The following is a 24112-nucleotide window of genomic DNA, read 5'->3' as shown; positions in this document are numbered from 1 at the left end:
AGCACCCTATTCTTATGTAATGGACACATATATTTTATGTCAACGGGACTATTTTTTCCATATTTTTTTCTCCTTGTGTTTCTATTTCTGCATGGTTCCTTTTCTTACTTTTTAATTTTTTATTTTATTGTGGTAGGAACATTCAACATGAATCTACCTTCTCAAATTTTTAAGTTTACAATAGAGTATTGTTAACTACGTAGCACAGTGTTTTATAGGAGATCTCTAGAACCTATTCATCTTATAAAACTAACACTTAATACCTGTTGAATAGCAACTTCCCGTATCTATCTCACCCTAGGCCCTGGCCACCAACGTTCTACTCTCTACTATGAATTTGACTATTTTAGCTATCTCATGCAAGTGGAATGGTGTAGTATTTATCCTTCTATTACTGGCTTATTTCACTTAGCCTAACATCCTCAAAATTTGTCCATGTTGTTGCATATGGCAGGATTTCCCTTCATTAAGGCTGAATACTATTCCATCATATGTATATATTTACTTTGTCCATTCGTCAATGAACACATGCATTGGTTCCACATATGACTGTTGTGACTAATGCTGCAGTAGATATGGGAGTGCAAACATCTCTTTAAGAACCTGATGCCAATTACTTTGGATAAATAACCAGAAGTGAGTTAGTGGATCATATGGTAATTCTATTCTTAATTTTTTGAGGAAAATCCACACTTTTTCATAGCAGCTACACCATTTACAATCCCAACAACATCATACAAGGGTTTCAACTTCTCTACATTCTTATCAACATTTGCTTCATTATTATTATTATTGTTATTGTTATTATTACCATTGTCATCCTAACAGGTCTAAGGTGATATCTCATTGTGGTTTTAATTTGCATACCCCTGAAAATTAGTGATGTTGAGCATCTTTTCATATACCCGTTGGCCATTTGTTTGTTTGTTTAGTCTTTTTTAAAAAAAGATTTTATTTGTTTATTTGTCAGAGAGAGAGCGCGCAAGCAGGCAGAGGTAGGGAGAGGCTCCCTGCTGAACAAGGAGCCCAATGCAGGACTCAATTCCAGGACCCGGGGATCACGAGCTGAGCCAAAGGCAGACACTTGAACAACTGAGCCACCCAGGTGTCCCCTGTTGGCCATTTGTAAGTCTCCTTTGGGGAAACGTCTATTCAAGTCCTTCACCCATTATGTAATTGGGTTATTTGTTGTTTTTTTTCCGACTGAGTTGCAGGAGTTTCTTATAGATTTTGGATATCAATCTCTTGTCAGATATGTGGTTTGCAAACATTTCTCCTTTTTTTATGTTGCCTTTTTGTTCTGTTGTTTCTTTTGCTGTGCAGCTTCTTAGTTTTATATAATCCCACTTGACTATTTTAGCTTTTGTTGACTGTGCTTTTGGTGTCATATCTAAGAAATTATTGTCAAGACCAATACCATCAAGATTTCCCCCTGTTTTCTTCCAGGAGTTTTATAGTTTCTTGTCTTATGTTTAAGTCTTAAGTGCATTTTGGGTTGGTTTTTCTGTATGACGTAATGGCCTGATTTCATCCTTTCATATGTGGAAGTCCAGTTTTCCCAATCATTTATTGAAGAGACTATACTTTCCCTATTGTTTATTCTTGCCAATCTTATCTAAAATCAAGTGACCATTTCTGGGCTCTCCATTCTATTCATCTATATGTCTATCTTTATGCCAGTACCGTATTGTTACAATTGCTGTAGCTTTGCAATACATTTTGGAATCAAAAAGTATGGATTTTTTCACTATTGAAAGTGGGAGTAATGAAGTCTCCATTACTGTATGGATGCCTATTTCTGCCTTTAGGTTTATCAGTGTTGATTATATCAGGTAGTGATATAATACTGAGTGCCTATTTATTATCATTACATGTTCCAGATTAACTGACCCTTTCATCATTATTACATCATGTCTTTGTCTCTTGTGATAGTTTTTGACTTAAAGTCTGTTTTATCTGATATAAGTAGAGCCACTCCTGCTCTCTTTTGGTTACCATTCTCACAGAAAATCTTTTCCCATTGCTTCACTTCAGGACTACATGTGTCCTGAAATGTAAAGAGTCTTTTGTAGACAGCATATAGCTGGACCTTGTTTTTTTAATCCATTCAGCCACTCTTTGTCTTTTGACTGGGAAACATAAACTATTTACATTTAAAGTAATACTGATAGGGAAAGACTATTACTATTTTGTTAATTATTTTCTTTTAGTTTTTATTTAGGGTTTTTTTTGTTAATTCTTTTCTATCTGTTGCCCCTTTTCCTCTCTTGCCATCTTCCTTTCTATTTCATTAATTTTTTGATACTGATATGCTCTTATTCCTTTCTATTTTTCTTTTGTGTATTTTCTTCTATAAAGATGTATGTATTTATTTCAGAGAGAGAGCAGGGAGGAGGGGGCAGAGAAAACACTCCATGCTCAGTGCAGAGCCCAATATGGGGCTTGATCTCAGGACTCCGAGATCATGACCTGAGCCAAAACCGAGAGCCAGATTCTTAACCAACTGTGCCACCCAGGTACCCCAGTCTTTTGAGCATCTTCTATAGGTCTTTTCTATGTGGTTACCATGGTGCTTATATGAAATATAGTTTTAACAATCTATTTTAAACTTCTAGCAACTTCAATACTATACAAAAACTCTGTATTTTTATTTTTAAAGATTTTATTTGTTTATTTATTTGAGAGGGAGAAAGTGAGAGAGCAGGAGAAGCAGGCTCCCTGCTGAGCAGGAAGCCTGACACGGAGCTTGATCCCAGGATCCTGGGATCATGACCTGAGCTGAAGGCAGACACTTTAACTGACTGAACTACCCAGGAAACCCAAAAAACTCTATATTTTTATTTCTCCCTTCATACACACTTTGTGTTACTGATGTTATAATTTACATCTTCTCATATTGTGTATCCATTAATGTATTTTTATTGGTTATTTTAATACTTTAGTTTTTTAACTTTTATACTAGAATTAAGTGATTTAAATACCATAAGTACTTTGTACTTGTCTATAAACTTACTGGCAAGTTTTATACTTATGCTTTTGTGTTGCTGTTTTAGACCTTTGTTTCAACTTGAAGAACTCCCTTTACCATTTTTTTCTAAGGTGGGCCTAGTGGTTAACTCCTTCACCTTCTGTATAGGAAACTCCTTATCTCTTGATTTATTTTTTCTTCAAGCTTTTATTTTAATTACATGGTGCTCATCAGGACAAGCATACTCCTCAATCCCTATCACCTATTTCACCCATCCCATCCCCACCTCCCCTCTGGTAACCATCAGTCTGTTCTCTACAGTTAAGAGTTTGTTTCCTGGGGCACCTGGATGGCTCAGTCAGTTAAGCATCTGCCTTCGGCTCAGGTCATGATCACAGGGTCCTGCTATCAAGCTGTCATCAGGCTCCCTGCTCAACGGGGAGCCTGCTTCTCCTTCTCCCCACTGCTCATATTCTATCTCTCTCTATCTCTCTCTCTCAAATAAATAAAATCTCAAAAAAAAAAAGTTTGTTTCTTGGCTTATCTCTTTTTTCCCCTTTGCCCTTCTTTGTTTCTTAAATTCCACATGAGTGAAATCATATGGTATTTGTCTTTCTCTGACTTATTTTACTTAGCATTATACTCTCTAGCTCTATCCATGTCTTTGCAAATGGCAAGATTTTATTCTTTTTATGGCTGAATAATATTCCGTTGTTCTTTTTTAAATGATAGTGTTGCTGGTTATAGTATTCTTGGTTGACAGTTTCTTTTCTTTCATCACTTCAACTGTATGATTCTACTCCCTTCGGCCAGCAATGTTTCTGCTTAGAAATCCATTGAGAGTCTAATGGGGGTTCCCTTGTATATATCAAGTTGATTTTCTATTGCTGCTTTCAAAATTCTTTCTCTTTGATTTTTGATAATTTGATTATGAGTCCCTGTGTGGATTTCTTTGGTTTGCCTTATCTGAGATTCACTGGGCCTCCTAGGTCTTGATGTGCATTTCCTTCCCCAGATTTGGGAACTTTGCAGCCATTATTTCTATAAATAAACTTTCTGGCATACTCTCTCTTTCTCTCTTTCCCTCCCCCCACCCCCTTTATCTTTCCCCTTTATCCATCCCTACTTTCCCCCTGTTCCTTCTCTTTCCTTTATCCACCCCTTCTTTCTCTCTCTCCCTCCCTCATCTCTTCTCCCTCTGGGACTCCTATGGAATATAAATTGCTCTGTTTGATTGTGTTCCATGAGTCTCTTAAGCTTTCCTTACACACCATATTTTTTGTTAGTGACCAACAGTCATCTAGAATATACGAGGTCCCATCAGCACTCTGAGACAGATGAGAAAGAAGCCATTCCCTTCGGGAGCACTCTGAAACAGTCAAGACAGTAGCCAAACCTTTGGTAAGCTCCCAGAAAATTTACAACATTTCACACACCGTTCAGTTCTTTTCTTCCTTCCCCAGGGGGAAGCTGGGACCTGGGGGTTTCCTGCCAATTGTGTGGCAATGTGCTATGGGTAGGGATTATGGTGAGACAGTGTCTTGAATTTTCCTACTGGCTTTGATGTGGCTGATCTCATACATGCCTGGGGTGTGAGAGTCCCTTGACTAGTTTCCAGATTTCTCACAAAAGGAATAAGTCTATGTATCACTGCTGAATTAGTGTGTCCATGGGGGAGGGAGGGACCAGGGCTTCTTATTCCAACATTTTGCTGATGTCACTTCCATATTTTCCTTTGTTTTGATCTCTATGTTTTATGTTAGAAGCTTTCCTCAGAGGTCTGGTAATCCTGGCTCTCTACTCATATTTAAGAGAAGACTCTAAAAGGCTAACAGGAATTTCTGTGGCCTAGTTGGGGTTTGTCACAGAGTTAGCTTCATTGTAGGGTGTTCTTGTCAGTTTCATGAAAGGGCTACTGAGGTCAGTATCACTAGATATTTTCTTTAGGGTTGCTCAGATTTGTTAGGAAAGAATCTTCCATTCTCCTGCCTGAAAGGTTCAAGTCTGGGTACTACTATTCTGGAAGCTGAACAGAGGAAGGGAATGTGGGTTGGGATGGGAACAGGCATTAGGGGAGAAGGTACCACAATTCAGAATGCACACTTCATTTAATTTCCCCTCTTCTTCATTCAGTAGTTTCTGAAACAGCTGGCTTTTTCTATATAATAAATAACCCCAAAATCTCATTGACACAAAATGAAAGCATTTATTTCTTATTCCCATGTCTACTGGTTGGCTCAGGCAGGTCTGATTCAGATTACAGATCTGCTGATCAGCTGGGGCAGCTCTCTACATCTGCAGGTTGCCTGGGACTGTTCCGTTCCATATCTCTCATTCCGGGGTCCCCACAGGAGAAGCAGAAGCTAATTAGGATATATTCTTCTCACAATGTTAAAAGCATAAGAGGACGAGCCCAGCCAATTAAGCATATTTCAAAGATCTGCTTATGTTTCATTCACTGATATCCTATTGCCCAAAGCAAGTCACATTTCCGTTGCTTTTCCAGAGCCAAAGAGGGAGAAAGTACACTCCACTCACTACGAGGATATGGCAAGGGTGTGGATATATAATATTACCACAGGGGAATGAGTAATTGGGAACAACATTTCAAAATATCATAGATCCTTGCTATTAACAGTGCCTAGTATACTCCAGTCCAGAGTTCCTCTGTTTCAAAACGTCCCAGAGCTCCAGGTTCCATTTGAGTAAGAAAGCAGTCACCACATCTTTCACATTTCAGACATACCTTTTTACAAGCATTGGTACAGCCAGATTATGAGCTTCTCTGGGATACTCTAGATCGAACTGGCTTGTTTCTGGGGCATTCCCCTAGTATCTTCATCCTTTTCTTATCTGGTAGATTTAATGCATAGTCCTATGTGATCAAGCATGCAATACAGTAGTGGGCAAGGGAAGGAGGTTTTGGTGAGGAAGACAAGCACACCTTCTCAAAAGGAACATTAATCATTGGAGGATTTGTGGACAAAGGAACAATTTCTATATGGGTCAGTTTAAGGTTGAGATTATTTTCTCACCTGAATAATCTGATCCTCTGAAGAGTTCAGGTGATGGGAAATTACTTAAACTCTCTTCAAAACTCTTGCATTCTGTGTAAGAGTCTGTGAATGAATAGCTCAGAAGAGAACTAGAAATACCATGCTGCAAACTTAGTCCTATAGAACAAACAAACAAAAAGGGTAAAATGTTTCAATAGTAAACAGACTCAAAATCCTAAGAATTCACATTTGTAGAAACATACATGCAGTTGTATACAGAGAATGTAAAATTACTTATACAAACAACTGAAAAGGCATACTACTGTACACCACTTTAACTTCAACCTTAGGAAATAATTCTGTTTTTGATGTAGAGAAAGCATTATAATCTTTTTCCATTGCTTTACCAAGTTTCACAATTTATTTCTTCCCCTCCTTTGGTTCAGGTATGATTTTTGACCCCCAAATGCAAGTTTTACATATAAGTAACCCATAGTTGTAAACTAACTAGCTGAGAAGAAAAAGTAATTCTAGTTATTCCATTTAAAAATCAATGAGCTTAAACATAGACAAATAAATCAAAGGAATTCAACAGAAAGCCCAGAAATGACTCATAGTTCTATGAGCATCTGATGTTTTACCAAGATGCAAAGGCAATTCAATAGAGTAAGGACACTGTCTTAAGCAAATCTTGAAGCAACTGCATATCTTTATGCAAAAGCAAAATAAAACAAAAACTTGCATTCGTACCTTCCATAATATAAAAAATTAACTCTCAATGGGTCATTGACATAATTGTAAACCCTAAAATACAAAGGGTCTAGAAAAAAAAAAAAACAAAGGAGAAAATCTTCATGACACTGAGATAGGCAAAGATTTCTTATAACACTAAGATTAACAATAACAATAGCAATGATTAGACTTCATCAAATGTAAAAACTTCTCTTTGACAGAGACTGTTAAGATGAAAAGACAAGCCACAGATTAAGGGAAAACATTTGCAAATGGATTGGAAACCAGAATATAAATAACTCTGAAAACTCAATAATAAGAAAACAAACCTTTCAATAAGGGGCAAAATATTTGAACAGAGAATCTCCCAGACTAAGAGAATCTCCCAGACTCCCTGTGAGAGTGAACTAAAATGAAGAACTTTCATATAAATGATAGGGATAGAAATTAGTACCAAAACTTACGAAACAGGTTTAGTAAGAAAAGGGAAAACGTAGTCTTCACTATTAAACACTTTCAACTGAAAAAAATAGATGTTAACACTAAATAAAAACTGGCAGGTGGGGGGAAAGTGATAAAAGGGGGACATGACTCCGATAAACTTATTTTTCCTGCCAGGGCGCTGACTTACAGCCCATTTCTCCTCATCCATTACCTACCTGAGACAGCTAACTCTTTGTCCTTCCTACTTTGACCTCACCACATCTTTCTCTTCCCCTCCAACGCCATTCTTAAAGTTGACAATTATTTCCTGTCTGGCCCCCTCTTCCAACCACCACTCAGCACTTAAATTGATTGACCCAATCTAACCTCCTCTTCGCCACATCAGATGTCAGAGGTGGGTTATCCCTCTGAGAATCTTTTGCTTCTCCTCGTCCAAGTGCCCTACAGTGTCTTGTCCCTGTCCTCACTACTTTTTAGTCTTCTCACTCTGTCTTCATCCTTCCCCCCACATGTTGTTACATCTCTCCTGCCTTCCAGCTTTCAAAATTCCATGAACACCACACACAGTATAGCCACCCCTTCCACCAAACCCCAGAACTCAAACCACGCTCAGAAATTAGAAAAACCCCATACTCACCATCTGGGTAGTTGGGTAGAGAAAAGAATAACTAATACTCATGATTATAGCAGTGGAAGGATGTCTCTGGAGTCACAAGTTAGAAATGTAAATGCATTTAAAGTTATATTTATATCAAATTATACAATATATATATACTTTTTAAAAGTCAAATTGTTCTATAAGGCTTGTAACAAAAACAGCAATCTCTTGTCTCATACCAACCCACAATTCCCTAATCTCCAGGGAGAACTACTTTCAACTTTAGTAGCTGATCCTTCTAACAACCCCTTCATATTTCTAAATTAAAATGTATTCAACAATTCTATTATTATGACTGCTCAAATATATTTATACCCAAGCCATGTACTATGAGCTATAGTCAGACCCTATTGCTACATGTTGTTGTTTGTTTTTTTTTCAGTTATTGAGTACTCAATTTTAAAATTAGTTTTCTAAGTACCTATCACTATTCTATCCTAAATACTTGCAAAAGTATAAATCTCTTCTCAATACTTTAAAAATTCCAGGTTATCTATTAGTTCCTTTCTCTTTTTTCTTTTCTTTCTTTCTATTCTCATTTACTCTTTCTCCTCTTTCCTTCCTTTTTTTTTTTTTTTTAAGAAGTATTGCTATTGGAGATCTCAATACACTTGCTCAAATTCAGACTTCTTGTCCTCTAGACACACTGCACAGGTATCTTCTAAGAATTCCCCTTTTACCATTATCCTAAGAAATTCTTTTGCATATTGTCTGTATTAGAGCCTCCAATTCCTGGATACCTTGATTTCTTCTTTATTGATTTATTCTCTAGTTTTGTTGGAGTATCTCCTTTATCTCATGAGAAAAGATGGATGGAAGAACTGTCTAAAAATTTGTTTATGCTATCTTCACTCTTGAGGATTGTTTGGCTGGGTACAGAATTCTAGACTAGTGTATTAAAATGACTGACTCCATTTTCTGATGTTTGACAAATTTAAACCTCACTGCTGTCTCTTCCCCTTTTGCCCCACATCTGGGCAAGCTGATAAGAAAGTCCTGATGTTCCATCTTTTGGCAATGGCTACAAGTTAAAACCATGTCTGGAAAACCCCATCCTGGCCCCACTTAACACCCCTCCCACCATTTCTTCTCTCTGTTCTCTCAAGCCATTTTCAGTCCTATTTGGAAGATGCACTTCTCTCTAGAAAGTCTCATATGAGTGACAAACCTTTCCCTATCCTCTTGGTTATATGGATGGCATCATCAGTCTTGAAATCTGAACCAAATTTTGGCTGGGGATCCATTCTATCTCTGTGAAATTAGTACGCTTCAGAATTTTAAATGCATTTCCCCACCATGTTCTAGCTTCTGGAGTTGCTCTTGAGAAACTCAATGCCATTTTCATATTCTTCATTGCTTATTTGCAATCAACAATTGTTTTCCTGGAAGACTGAAGGATTTCTCTCTTTATCCTGAGGATCTTTAAGTTATATCGTGTTGTGCCTTGGTATGGGTCTTTTATCATTTGTTATGATGGGCAGTTGGTGGGCTCTTTCGTTATATACACTCATGACCATTTTTAATTCTAGGAAAATTTCTAGCTTTAGGTGTTTAATAATTTCCTTTCTGTTTACTCTATAATGTCTGTAAGTACTATTTTTCAGATTTTAGAATGTCTGAACTCATCTTCTCATTATTTTTTTTAAAATAGCACCTTTATTGCAATACAATTCATACTCCATAAATCTCCACCTTTTAAAGTATACAATTTAGTGATTTTTAGTATACTCACAGAATTGTGTCACCACTGCCACTATTTTTATCTTTTATCCTCTAATGTTTGTTCAACTTTTGGAATATTTCCTTAAATTCATCATCCAATCCTTCACAGAATATTTTATTTCTGACTTTGTATTTTTATTTTTTAAAAATACTTTTTGTTCTCTAAATGCTCCTTTTCATAGTAGCCTATCCTTTTATCATGCATACATATTTGCATTATCTTCATGATTATTATTATGTCATTATCCTGAGGATAATGGAAACATGGCTTTTAAAATTTTTCTTTTCTTTGGACTATCTGTGTCCTTCAAGCTTCTTTTCATTCTGTATCATTTATTTTAAATGCTTTCGTTAAATGCCTTGTAATTATTGAATGTTCAAGAATGAGGCACTAAAACATTAATTGGAAACTCTAGATTCATGAGTGGTGTTTAGGAAGTAGTGGGCTTCACAGAAGGGTATTTAAGATAGGGACCAGTCATTATTGCCATAATATAGGTCTCCTTCTGGGCAGAAAAGATTCCAAAAGCAGAATCCTCCAGTCACCTAGTTGGGGAGTATCTTCCTGAGTGGGGTAAAGTGGGATAAGGGGCCTGAAAGTTATACCAATAAGTATACAAACTTTATTTAATTTCCTTCTCGCCTCCTTGCACCCCTACTATTTTTCAATATAGCATCCCTGAGTCCAGATCCTCTGCTTCAATGTATCTGCACTGTCAAAGTAGGAAAAAGAGTAGCTGCCTGACCACAGTATTGCGAAAGGGATCGAAGCATTTAACCACTACTTTTTTTTTTTTTAAGATTTTATTTATTTGACAGAGAGACACTGTTAGTTCCTTTCTCTTTTTTCTTTTCTTTCTTTCTATTCTCATTTACTCTTTCTCCTCTTTCCTTCCTTCCTTCCTTTCCCTCACCGAGAGGGAACACAAGCAGGGGGAGTGGGAGAGGAAGAAGAAGGCTCCCAGCGGAGGAGCCTGATGTGGGGCTTGATCCCTGATCGCCGGGATCACGCCCTGAGCCGAAGGCAGACGCTTAACAACTGTGCTACCCAGGCGCCCCTAACCACTACTTTTAAAGACAAAAATCCTATTTTCAACACTATCTGTACACATTTCTTCAGGAATATGTGATGCCTCTAATTCCTGAAACTATAGCCTGAATCAGTTTGTTTCTTCGTTTGTCCTTACTCTAGGCATCTAGCTCTCAGTTATTTTTTCCTTTTGTCTCAGGAAAGGGAGAAGTAAATGTTTATGTTGAATCTTTCATACTAAAATAAAGTCCTGAATTAATTTTCATCATGCTGCAAAATTACTATATTCCAAGATAGAATTAAAATGTTTACTTATACATTAAATTGAATTCTGTAGGCTGTTCAAAACCTAACCATTTACATTTTATTATGGGAAAAGTATTTCAGGTTTCAAATATCAACAAATGACATCTTAGAATACAACCCGTTTGCAAATTAGAGACAGTCTATTCTCTATTTCCTTCTATCTTTTACACATCAACCTGATAAATCTACTAACCAAGGACATATATTGTGTATTTAAACTACAATTTAAGAAAATAGTAATTATGGTAAAATAGTTTATTTTCTCTAAACAGAATATAAAACTCATTCAACAAGCATTTGAAATTATATTATGTCTCAAACATGGGATAGGAACATAAAAGGTAGGGCTTATTCTCAATGGCTTTAGAGCCAAGAGTAACAAAAGCAATAATACTGTTGTTTTGAGCCCTAACAGAAGTATACAAAGAGTACAAAGAATTCTCAGGAAAGAACAACTCATGTAGGAAGAGAGAAGAGGGGTCTAGAGAGTTCCCAGTAGAGACAGCACCTGATTTTTTTCTTCTTAAAGAACAAGTACAAGTTAAACAGGTAAAGAGGGGAGAAGGAAGGAAATGCATTTGTTGAACACATCCCATGTTCTTTTGTACTATATTCTAGGAAATATTCCTCTATTCTATTTTCTAGCCAGCTAATTTGATTTTGAGCTGAATTCATTTCAATATTCGGATCATTTACTGAGTTTTTAAATTTGACAATATCTTTAGTTTCTACGGACTATAATTATTGTTAAAACAGACTGTTACATTATGGATCCAATGGGCTCTTGTCTTTATTTTTTTTAATATTTTATTTATTTATTTGAGAGAGAGAAGGTAAGAGAGCATGAGCAGGGGGACAGGCAGAGGGAAAAGCAGACTCCCCACAAAGCAGGGAGCCCAAGGCGGGGCTCAAACCCAGGATGCTGGGATCACGGCCTGAGCCGAAGGCAGAGGCTTAACCAACTGAACCACCCAGGCACCGCGGCCTCTTGTCTTTTAAGAGATAAAGTTTTTTGTTATTTTTCAGGTGTTAGTTATTCTGTTTGCTCAGTTTGTTGCCTCTCTTCCATGCCACTGGTTTTATTCAAAGGTTTGGCTGCTCCTGGTTGTCTGTTCATATCTTTACTTGAGAATCTTTGCTTGTACAGCAGTGCATATAAAGTCTGCAACAGCAGCCTACTTCTGGAGACTTTTATAAGAGTGTTGAGACATTCTGAGAACCTGTGTTCTGCATGGTGATATCCTCCTTATTTTCTGGGTATTGTAGGTTACATGGAGCACTGTCCTAATTGTCTGGCTAGTGTACACACTACAAGGCTCCATTATCAGAAATCCCACTTCAGGGGGTGACTGGGTTGCTCAGTTGGTTAAGTATCTGCCTTCAGCTCAGGTCATGATCCCAGAGTCCTGTGATAGAGTCCTATAAAAGGCTCCCTGCTCAGCAGAGTCTGCTTCTGACGCTCTTCCTGCTCCTTCTCTCTCACACGCTCACACTCACTCCCTCTCTCAAATAAATAAAAAATCTTAAAAAAAAAAAAATCCCATTTCAGAGAGCCATACTACATCTTTATCCTGGGGTTAGCAAGCATAAGCATAATCTATCTCTTTCACATTTTACTCCCTCTGCTATCCCTGTGGCAATCTGGAGTTACTTCAGACTCTCTTCTGCTTCTCACTCCAGCCCCAAAACTGACACTTAGGAGCCAAACCCTTAGTTCACTTTGCTTAGTAGTAGTTCCCAGGGTTTATCCTGGCAGCCAGCATCGTAACTGTCAATGTTTCCAATGTAGAAAGGGATGGGGAGGAAGAACCAGGTCACATAGTGACAGAATGTAGTGTTTAATCCATCACCTTGGCAATTCCTTCAGGGTCCTTTCTATTACAATTTTTTTTAAAAGATTTTATTTATTTATTTGACAGAGATGGAGACAGCCAGCGAGAGAGGGAACACAAGCAGGGGGAGTGGGAGAGGAAGAAACAGGCTCATAGCAGAGGAGCCTGATGTGGGACTCGATCCCATAACGCCGGGATCACACCCTGAGCCGAAGGCAGATGCTTTAACCGCTGTGCCACCCAGGCGCCCCCAATTTTTTTTTTTTTTTGCATTTATTGACCAACTGTTTCAAATGTCTCTAGAGCTATTCTTACCTCAGCAGTGGTTTTTCTCTGCTCTTCAAATATTCAGCAATCTGATCTCATCTGCTTTTAAGAATTCCTCAGTATTTCTGGTGTGCTGATGGCACCCTTTCTTATTTTTAAAAATAACTTCAATTACACCAATATGTAGATGGCTCGTAAATTTCTATCAGCAGCCCTGCATATCCAGCTGCCTATTTGGCATTCTACTTAATCATCTTAAAAGTACCCATAACTTAATATATTAAAAACATAATTTATGATCTTTCCCTCAAACAAGATTTTTTTTTCCTGTAAATGGCACCACCTTATATCCAGTTACGCAAGCCAGAAACAGATGTCATCTTTGATACCTCCATCTCCTTCATTCTTCTTTTGCCAAACTCTGTTAGTTTCACTTCTTAAAATACTCATGAGCTATGCCCATTTCTTTCCATTTCCAGTGTAATCCTTTAGTACAAAGTGCCATCATTTCCCCCCTAAACTACTATAATAACCTCCCACCTGGTCTATTTGCATCCATTCATGCTTATTTCCATGCCACGGCCAAGGTGATCATATATTTTCCTAAGTAAGACTTCAGTGGCTTCTTGCTGCTCCAAACAGAAACACCAAAATCTTTGACATGGCCTACAAGGCTAGGCAAGGTCTCTGTTCAACCTTGTCTTATTATTGCATTCGCCCCTCCTCTCTGTACTACAGCCACACTGGCTTTCTTTCAGTTCACTGAACTCATGAGGCTCAGTGACATATTAGGGTCTTTGCACATGCTATTCCCTCTGCCTTGACGGCTCTTAACCCATCTCCTTGCATGGTTAATTTCTCCTTTTCTTCCTATTTCAATTCAATTGCTATTCCTTCATGGAAGCCTTCCCTAAACTCTCCAATTAAACTCAATTAGTTATACTCAAGTCAATCTCTTTGGTAGTATTTATCTCAATTTTAATTTACTGGTGTGTGCTTGAAGGCTTTGAGGATGAGGTCCATTGTATAGGCAGAAGGATTCACCTTGGACTAGGAGAAAGACACCTCTTCCACTGAGATGGGAAGACGAGGCAAAAATACAAATGGGTCCTTACGTCTGCAAGAAACAAAGCTGAGGGAGTACACATCTGACAGTCTTACCTGATACTAGCTCACTATTGGATGAACTACTGTCAATCTGGAGGTCATCAGTCACTGACTCCTAAGGGAAATAAGAATTAAAGATATAGCATAAATTATGAGTCTGAATATTTTCATATTATATCATATATTATATACATTACATTGATTTGGTTATTTTGAAAATGAAAAACATCAACTTTGTGTATCAGTTTCATATCTAATAGATTCTTTCAGCCTACTGATCACAGATGTAATCTGATATTTAATATTAAATCCCAAAGTAAATATTAAAATACAATAACGTGGACATATCTACAGAGTCCGCAATATACTAGTCAACTAAGTACTGTGGGATAAACCAGCAACCAGAAGTTAAAGGTGAATATTTTTCTGATCCCCTAGGTAGGAAGGGATTTTCTTTCTCTAAATATGAAAGCAAAATAAATCAAAAGACTGATAAGTCTAAAACACCAGAAATATGATTAAAGGCAAACAAAAAATATATAAATATTTGTTATACGTATGTGTAAAAGTATAACTATCTTCAACATATAATGAACAAGCATTTCACAGAAAAGAAACACAATTGGCCAAAAAAATGAGGAAAAATAGCATTCAGAGAAATGCAATATCAAATAACATGCTACTTTTCATCTATCAAATATATGTATTTTTTTCTTTAAAAATTGAAATTCAATTAGCCAACATATAGTACATCATTAGTTTCAGATGTAGCATTCAATAAAATATATGTATTTTTTTAAGTATCAGGTAAAATGGTGCCAAGTGGCCAACATGAATCAAACTTTAAACATGACCCAACCCTTGACTACTGCGAAGTTATTTGTCTTAGGATAACAATTTTAAGGTACACAAAAAACTTCCGTGGTACAATGTCCACTGATACCTAAAATGGCAAAGTCTGGGAAACAATCTCAATCCTCCAACCACAGGAAAATAGTTATATAAATTACAGTATGTCTATCTATAAGACAAAGCACTATTTAGACACTAGAAATCATATTTTTGAAGACCATTTAATGTTAGAGAAATATACAATAACAACTTCTAAACTGAAAAAAAGGTACAGAAAAAAGGAATGTAAAGAAATACATAAAAATTAGAAGAAACTTTTTAAACACTTTTTTTTTTGCATTATCTGAAACATCTACAAGGAACACTTAACACTGTTAAAATCTAGGGTAAAGCCTTTAAAAAAAAATGCCTTTTGTTGAAATGGCCCACCCCCAAAACACATATTTTAGAGAGATATGTAATCTAAAGCTCTGGAACATGACTATTTAATGCTAATGGTAGATGAGTCACAAGCAATTTTAAAATCTGAGTTTCTCCAAATTACTGCTATGTATCTTTAAAATATTGTACAGAATCCCCATATTAAATACAGTAGATCAAGAAGTTATATAATATTCTAATGGTAATGAACACTGTTTCTAGTTGTTAATGGAAATTCAAATGAATGAAAATGGCTTTAAAATGGTTTAAGTGCTACTAAATGTAAGGGGGTTACTGAGAAAAACTTACATATACCTGTTTCATAGAAAATTAGTGAGTAATGGGCATTTCTCAAATTTTTGTCAAGGGAAATTAAAAACAAAGAAAAATATGGCTATGAATCCACCAGAATTAGTATTCAAGGCCCTGTCTAAGGAGAAAACACGAATGTTTACAAAAACGCTAGGAAGCTATGTAGTCTCTATTGAACAAAATCATTAATTACACTTTAATCTGGAGGCACATCAGTTACCCTTGGTCTCTGCTTTAAGTATATTCAAGGTCGGTAAGAGAAATATACATACACTCAATGGAGCAATCTTCTCATCTGGGGGCTCTTCATTAGTGCTATTTTCTTGCAGGCTTTTCTGTCCTGTAACTCTTAACTGAGTGCTAAAAAACAAACAACGCAATTAATTTGCATAGTGTGGGCTTGGCTCTCCACATCTCCCTTAACAGTTTGCACTATTCAGAATCTTAAAAGCTATTTGGGGACGTCATTAGGAAAAAGCAAAGACTCTAATGGGTTAATTGTACCCGTACTCGCTAATGTAACAAATGTTTTCCTGAAGGTTATATCTCACTTGCTTTTAGGGAAGTTGGCAAAACTGCTCTTAAAAAAATTTTTTTAAATAAGTATTTCCAGGGGCACCAGGATGGTTCAGACAGTTGAACTCCTACTAAAGATTTCGGCTGAGGTCATGATCTTCTGAGTTCTGAGATCAAGCCCCTGGGGCTCCGCTCTCCCCAGGGAGTCTGCTTGGGAGTCTCGCTCTCTCTCCCTCTCTCTACTCTCTTCTCCCTCTCTCTCTCAAATAAATATATCTTTGAAATAAATAAATCAATCTAAAGTCAAATTTCTGGGTCTATGTTTCGACAGGAGCCAAATCATAAAGAGTATTACACCTGTTTTCTTGCTTGACTCTTAGAACGAGAGGCAGAAAATGAGGACTAAAGTTTTGAGGAGGCAGAAGGCATAGGCTTGGCACTAGTGGCTACGCACCTCCGTGGCCTAGAGCCGCTAACTCCCTGCCCACTCCACTCTGCTTTCTCTGAGATCTTCTGCAAACGGTGCGCTCTTCCTTTCAAGCCTAAGAGAGGACACGTATTTCAGGGCCAAGCTCTGGAGGCTGGCTTGCCGCCCTCGGGTGTCCCTGGGCCGAGGCCTAGTCACCCCCGCCTTTTCGCTCGCCCACCCTGGGCCCTGCTCCACAGGTTTGCCAGCTGGGGCTTACAGTGCGCAGAGTGCCTCCTGTCTGGACCTGGGGGGGCCTCTGCCTTCACGGTGGGGCCTAGGTCCGGAGTCGGGGTGACGTTGAGCCTCTGGCCCGCCCGCTTCTTGCGGGTATAGACCCGTAGTGACCACATTGCCACCCCTCCCCCAAGGCCTCGGGGACCTCTTGGCCCTCCACAGCCTGTCTCTTCGCCTTCCTGAGGAAACAAGCTACTGTCTGAGTGCGCCACCGTCCGAATGTAGCTGCCTGTGGAGCAGTAAGACAGGAGCTGCGCGAAGAAACGGAAAAAGTCCACACTGCCAACGCCTGACTGACTGGAGCTTCCTGCTCCGCTCCCGCCCTTTTTTTTTTAATCTCGAACAAGCCGCGCGATGGCTTCTGGGAAGCGGAGTGAAGAGGAGGCACCGCCCTCTGGAGACGGCCCCGCCTCCCTGGAGGCGTGGCGTCCGGGTTTGAGGCAGTGGGCCCGCTTGCTTCCCTCACAGGTGGCGGAGGTTCATGGGTTTCTCGCCTGGAGGGAAGCTAATGGGGAAAAGCCTTTTTGTTCTCCAGGAGGTTGCTCCTTCGCTTTTCATTTCTTCCTTAGTGTGATGGGCCCTTCACGTGCATGCTACTGATGGCTCAGCCCCTCTCCTTATAACATTGCATTAAAGCTTTGATAATGGAGTTTGGGGGTCCGAACATAGGGAATCTAGCAGGGGATGGGAGAAGGGGACGGGGGCCGCAGGGCGTCACCTAACTCAGTGTGGGAAGATCAGACAGGAACGGAAGTACATTAAAGAATATCCTCCTGAGCAATGAACTTCAGCCCCGAGGCCACCAATATACTGGGGGCCATGGTATTTGAGAGTCTAAAGGAGCATTCGAAGATCTTGGTTCCAGGATATTTCTTCTTAAGGATAGTGGAATCCCTTAGCCCCTGCCCAGGAGCTATCTCCCGGACATCTGGGCAGCCTTAAGGTTAAGGTAGAGAATTTCTTACCTCCTACTGTCTTGGGGCTCCGCTCGTTTGCTCTGCATCATTGCAGGAACGTAGGAATGACCACGCTCTCTCCGTACACCGTGGTTGAACCATCTGGCTGCATCTGATAAACATACTGTGCACATAATAACCATCTTCCTATTTTTAAAAATGACATTTCACAACATTAAAAAATGCATTTGTGGAGATAAAATTACAAAACCCAAAGACTTTTTTTTGTGATTTTCCAATATTGTATGTGTGACTATAGCACACATACCACCACAATATTTTCATAATGAAATCACTCCGAATTTTTTTTAATTTAATATAGGCTCATAGAAAACCACGACAGTTGATTCAGTATATAATTAATCATTAAAACTTAGCTTTGTAAAGAACAGAAGGTGGCTATTCTTACTTAATTAGATACAGTGCTTTGAGTCCCTGAATCAATACTTACTGAGCACCGTGGTCTGTGTTAGACATTGTGGTAGGTCCTGGGGATACAGAGGTGTGTTAGAAATGGTCCTTCAGTCTAGGATCTCATAGTGTTGTTGCAGTACAAAGCAAGTATCATATTTCAACCTCCTTTCTTTAGTTATATCCATAATATGCTGACAGGCAGTCTCTAGTTTACAAGTCAGTTCTCCAGGCTCTCCTCTCTCCCTTTGGGGGCTGTTGTGAAAAAAACTTGGAGTTCTTAAATGACCTGTGGGAGGTCTGGGTCCTTCCATGCCCTACACCTAAAAACGGAAGAAACAATGAAAAAGGAAAGCAGCTTAAAGCAAAAGCTGATCTGTGATTTGCTGGCCCTATGGAGGTCGGTCTCACTCTACCGGTCTGCATTTACTGAAATGCCATCAAGCAAAGATTTATGGGAGTTAACACATGGGGTTTCAAAACTGGAAATAAACTTTGGAATGATTTCTTGAGCCAAAAGAAGTCCTTGGAGATAGTCTAGTTGTTTCCTCATTTTGCAGCTGAGGAAACTACAGCCTAGGGAAGCTCATTATGACGGATGATTGGCATAGGCAGCATGAGTCTGCTGGCATTTGGCTAGTGTGTTTGTCATGACCCTGTTCCTCCTAACACATGGTTGGGTAGGGGGGAGGGGCAGCAAGGAAAGGAGTTTGAAGCCCTGGGTAGCAAAGGAATGAAAGAGACTACAGACAGATTTGGTCTGTTTAAAGCTTCACCCAGAACCAGCTTATAAAATGGAAGGAGATGGGTCCCGTACAAAAGGACGAGGTAGAGCAGACACATCTCAGTTCAATTATCTGTCTCCCCCCATTCTATCCCCAAATGCACAAATGCCAGTGCAAGCATTCATCCATGAGTTAAATTGATAATTCCATATCTAGGCTCAGAATTCTGCCATCACTGATTCAGTTCAGTCATGTGATGGGTTTGACTAGGTTTGGAGCAGTTATGGAGTTGCAAACTTCCGTGGGAGAACAAATTCCAAATTTTGAAGAGATTTTGGAAGAATGTTTTTTTTTGAAAACAGCCTGCTTGTGGCTTTAGGATTCCCTGGAGCTCAGAGTAAATCTTTCTGTATGCTTTCTTATTGAGTGACCGACCCACTGAGCAGTTTTGTTTGTGGTACTATCCATAGGTTTCAAGGTGCAACTGAAAACCAGTTTATTTTTATTTTTCCTTACTTGACAAGAATGAAAAAAACCAAAGTGATAGATGAAATGTATCATCAGGTATTGCAACCTTAATGCATATGAACATTATGCATGAATGTATGAAAAAGAACCAAGGGGATTTTTCATTAAATGGATATTTCTTTTATTTTTATTTTAAAAGATTTTATTTATTTATTTGAGAGAAAAAGACAAAGATAGCAAGAGAGAGCACAGGCAGGGAGGAGAGGGAGAAACTGATTCCCCACTGAGCAGGGAGCCTGACGGGAGGCTTGATACCAGAACCCTGGCATCATGACCTGAGCCAAAGGCAGATGCTTAACCGACTGAGCCACCCGGGTGCCCCCAAACGGGTATTTCTTTTTTTTTTTATTTTTTTTTTATTTTTATTTTTTAAGATTTTATTTATTTGACAGACAAAGAGACAGCCAGCTAGAGAGGGAACACAAGAAGGGGGAGTGGGAGAGGAAGAAGCAGGCTCATAGCAGAGGAGCCTGATGTGGGGCTCGATCCCATAACACCAGGATCACGCCCTGAGCCGAAGGCAGACGCTTAACCGCTGTGCCACCCAGGCGCCCCCCAAACGGGTATTTCTTGAGCATCCACTATGGACCAGACCTTCTGAATTACTGGGGCTACAACCTTAAGCAACTCATGGTGTGAGTGGGAGTGGGGCAGAGGGAATTTTCTAAGATAAAAGGATAGTTGAGCTGTTTTAAGAGCTGCGTGGTGGAAGGTAGTCGGGGGGGGAACTATATGTGCCACATGGAAGCACAGAAAAGCATGACGCTTTTAGGACACTACATAAACTAGTTGGTATGACTGGAGCCAAGGTTCCATGGGGGAAGGGCAAGAGAAGAGATGCTAGGCCCTGTGTGCTGAACCAGGGAGTCTGAACTTTATCCTGGAAACTATGGGAAGTCATCAAAGGAATATTAATCAGGAGAGTGGCATGACCAGATTTTCAATTTAGAAAGATCACACTGACTGAAAGCGGATGGTGAAATTTAAAGAAGCTGAGGTGGAAACAGGAAGACTAATTAAGAAAGAACGGTAATATTCCAGACAAGAGATGAGAATGGCTCCAACTATCCTAACAGCTGTGAGAATGGAGGGGTGGACAATAGCAAATCTATAGAGGAGGCAGAATCTGTGTAACTGAGGCATGGCAGAATGCACCATTTTAAGAACATGTAACTTAATTAGCTTGTATATGGGTAAAAGACATTATAGAAGTGTTGTTTAGGGGGACTCACCATGGAAAAATTGAATACAATTATTTGTTCTTTTAAAAGTATAAAAAATGACTTAAATTCAGGACACATTTGGTAATAAAAGTAAATGTGCAAAGCAAAGGAGAGTCTCTGGGTGGGGACAGTAAATCTCCGGAGTTTGAGGATTCTTAAAGAGAATGCAGAGTATGTTGACTGGTGTGATAAAGCTTGATGGAATGTTTCTGATTATCGAACACCGGTAATATACCAACATCAGGGCATTATGCTATATAAATATGTAAAGTAATTATAAGCAACTTTGAGAAATGAAAAATCTTTATTTTTTACAAAAGTTTTCATAAATGCATTTTATATTTGATAGGCATGCTATTATAACAAAGCAACTAAAAATATAATTACAGTTAAGATACTTTTATGCATATTTAAAAGGTAATTTTTAATCTCAATTTTTAAAAATTGAAAGTAGAATAAGCAATTCTTGGAAAAATATCCATTTCCCCCTGCCCCATGCAATTGTTGCAATGACTTAACAAGGAAAATTAATCAGTCAAATGAATGTCTAAAAGCCACTGTCACCTCAACAAAACCTTTTCATTTTGGGACAAGGTTTAGAGATGCTTGTATTCCAGGTATTTATCTATTGCCTCTGGGTTATGACCATTCATTGTTCTAAGTCAAGGGTTCCTCATTTAGGGCTTTGTCCTCCCTTGAATGCTAATCCCATTCTTAACTGCAGTTAATTGTAGAATCACAGAAAGGACTGTGTGCATACTTGAGAAAAAATTCAGACTATCAGGATTGTTTTCCTTTTCATGTTTATGCTTCCTTAAAATAAAAACAGGCAAGAAAATATAGCAACTTAATTCAACATATAATTTATCAATTTTATATATGATTATTCATTCTTTTTTTCCTGAGATATGAAGCAAGTTTGTAAGTAGTCTGTTTTCATGCAAAAAAACACATTTTTCCATTGTTTACATTCATTTCATAGTATTTTGTATTCTAAATAACTATATCACCTTTGTGCTTTATACATTTGGAAAATAAAGAATAATTTATTTTCTTTACTGCAGAAAAAAATAAAAGATGATCAGTTTGTTGATGGGTAATAAAACCAAATTAAGTGCTACCTTCAAGTTGCTGAAACATTACCTGACTATAAAAATTGCAATGGAAAGTCCTATTTTTTCTCATGCTTGCAGTTTTACTTAAACTTAGAATGAAAGTTTGACTTGCACATATGAGGGAGACATGGTATGTTTATTCCTCGGACTTGTGAGTTTGTGAGTTCCTAAATATGGAACTAGGCCTCTATGCCACACCTCAGCTTCTCTGTCTCACCTGGAGGAGAATCACAATACGATATAAAGATGTCTTTTACGGCAAAAGGAAAAAAAAATTGGTGTATATCCTATTTTAAAATATACAGGATTAGTTTGCAAAATGTGAAAATTACTAATTTATATTACCAATTACATTACTAATTTACATTTGAATGAAAACCGGATAAAAGGCCAAACATTTAGGAACACGTTTTCTGTAATTGATCTCTGTTACAGCTCTAGATTTTACATCCTATCAGATGTCCACTATAAATGTGAACGTCTTAAGTACATAGGCTTTTTCCATATTTGTTAAAGAGAAATACAAAATTTTTCCCCCAAAATGAAGTTGGGAAATCTGAGGCAAGAGGGATTTTTCCATTAACACATATTGTTTTATCTCTCCTTTATTAAAAAACTCAGCGGACTTAAACAGAGGAATAGATAAATGTACCTGCAGTGTATTTAGCGCCAACTGTTTACTTTTCTCAGCACGTCTGCTGTAACCTATTTAATGGCCCAAGTGTGATGCTTTTCACACAGATCAGGAAGGCCAGAAGACACGTGAAGATCTTTAAAGTGAGAAAAAGAAGAAATACTTAAGCTGTCCATAATCAATCATCTTTAACTACAGTGAGGGATAAATAGACTCAATATAAGTTTTAAATTATTTGCTCACGATACATTGTCCAAAATCCTTTCGGAAACAGAAGACAACTATGAAATTTTGATTGAGTGGAAAGACAATGGGAAGCATCTTCATTTTCTTCAGGTGTGAAGCTACTTGCCTTAAAATAGTGTGAATATCTAATTCAGGTAACGATTTTCTCTTTTAATTAGTAAAATATATTAAATATAAAAAAATTAATGCTATATAGATGTGGCCTTGGGACATTTTTAGAATTTGTTTTTTCAGAATTGCCTTTAAAAGTTAATATGCACAGAACTAGCACATACACTAAAAGTCAGATTTATAAGTGTAAGTAGAGGGTCTGCAGAAAGAATATACCAAAGGAATATGTAAAAATTGGATAATGCATCAAATGAAGGTGTGATCCACTTTTGTCAAGACTGAAATATAAGTGTGTTATCACTGATACAGATTCATCCAGTAGGCCTGTGTGAGAACGCATTTTTTTTTTTTAGCCAACAGCATTTATTTACAGCTTGGATTTGCTCCAGCAGAGAGCAACTTCTGCACTGCGAACGCTACCCCCATGTCTGCTTGCAGAGTTCTGTCTCTACTGAAGAAAACACTTGCCTAGGGACAGTTCGTTCTGCAGATGCACAGTCTATAGTTTGGAACCTAACTGATGTCCATGCTGGGCTTTAATTATATGAAATTGTCGGCACTCAGGTGCAAGAAGTATCTAAACACATAATGCAAGAAAGGAGGTTTCCATGGTTAAGCTTAGAAGCTGTAAAGATTTTATGGATGGAATTATGCCCTAAGAGATATTTATCTATGATGGACTTAAAAAGTTTTCTAGGGGTATTTTGAAGTGGTTCTTCAAAATTAAGTTGTTGAAAACCTATTTTCTTTGGAAATAACAACCCCACCTCCTCTTGTTCAGGATTACAGCCATATTGGGTTTCCCAGGCCTGGCATGGACATACTGAGAATGGAAGGCCTGAAAAACCCAGCAAGGAACACGGGTACATTAATTGTTGCCTATCCTGAGAAATAATTCTGGGTTTCTTTTCCCATGTCTTCCCCAAAGTTCCATTCATTGTACAGTCAACAGACATCTTTTAGAATTCATGTGTAAGAAGTCCATGGATATACACATATTATTCATGAAGTCATTGTACATTTTTTTCTAGGTAGTTCCTGAATATTTTAATGAGTTTAGTAAACGAGAAAATGTTTTGAAAGATTTTTATAAAATGTTATATAAATATAACATTTGTTTCAAGAATATTTGAATTTGCATTTTTCATGAATAAAAGTAAAAATGAGAGGGAAAACTTGTTCACATCAGTAAGCATTGTCATGTATAAAGACTCTGAAGTTATGTAGAACGTGCATTATGTCTTATTTTAGCATGATTCTGTACACATAGTTTTAATTTTTTAAGTCTGATTTAACTG

The 24112-nt window shown here is 38.0% G+C and overlaps 2 protein-coding genes across 3 annotated transcripts in view; both read right to left on the bottom strand.

Annotated features, from left to right (window-relative positions):
• Positions 1 to 17476, bottom strand: part of MEIKIN (meiotic kinetochore factor) — an 88947-nt gene extending 71471 nt beyond the window's left edge. Inside the window, 4 exon segments of the mRNA XM_087862312.1 lie at positions 6004 to 6141; positions 14117 to 14177; positions 15919 to 16006; positions 16617 to 17476. Of these exon segments, the coding sequence (XP_087718438.1) occupies positions 6004 to 6141; positions 14117 to 14177; positions 15919 to 16006; positions 16617 to 16981 (652 nt within the window). The 5' untranslated portion in view covers positions 16982 to 17476.
• A 357-nt stretch (positions 17477 to 17833) lies between these two features.
• The window catches only part of ACSL6 (acyl-CoA synthetase long chain family member 6), a 79996-nt gene continuing 73717 nt past the window's right edge, over positions 17834 to 24112 (bottom strand). The window contains exons 20-21 of one of the 2 annotated variants that reach the window (XM_087862300.1): positions 18273 to 18309; positions 17834 to 17968 (exon numbers count right to left, since the gene is read on the bottom strand). In XM_087862300.1, coding sequence (XP_087718426.1) covers positions 17868 to 17968; positions 18273 to 18309 — 138 coding nt within the window. In that variant the 3' untranslated portion in view covers positions 17834 to 17867. The other variant, XM_087862302.1, reaches the window with a different exon arrangement.

The sequence above is a fragment of the Ursus americanus genome, chromosome 5 (genome assembly GCF_024610735.1).
Source record: "Ursus americanus isolate L20-20 chromosome 5, mUrsAme1.1.p, whole genome shotgun sequence".
In the NCBI taxonomy this organism is placed as follows: Eukaryota; Metazoa; Chordata; class Mammalia; order Carnivora; family Ursidae; genus Ursus; species Ursus americanus.
The sequence above is the reverse complement of the archived record's forward strand: the minus strand, read 5'-3'. Positions and strand labels throughout refer to the sequence as shown.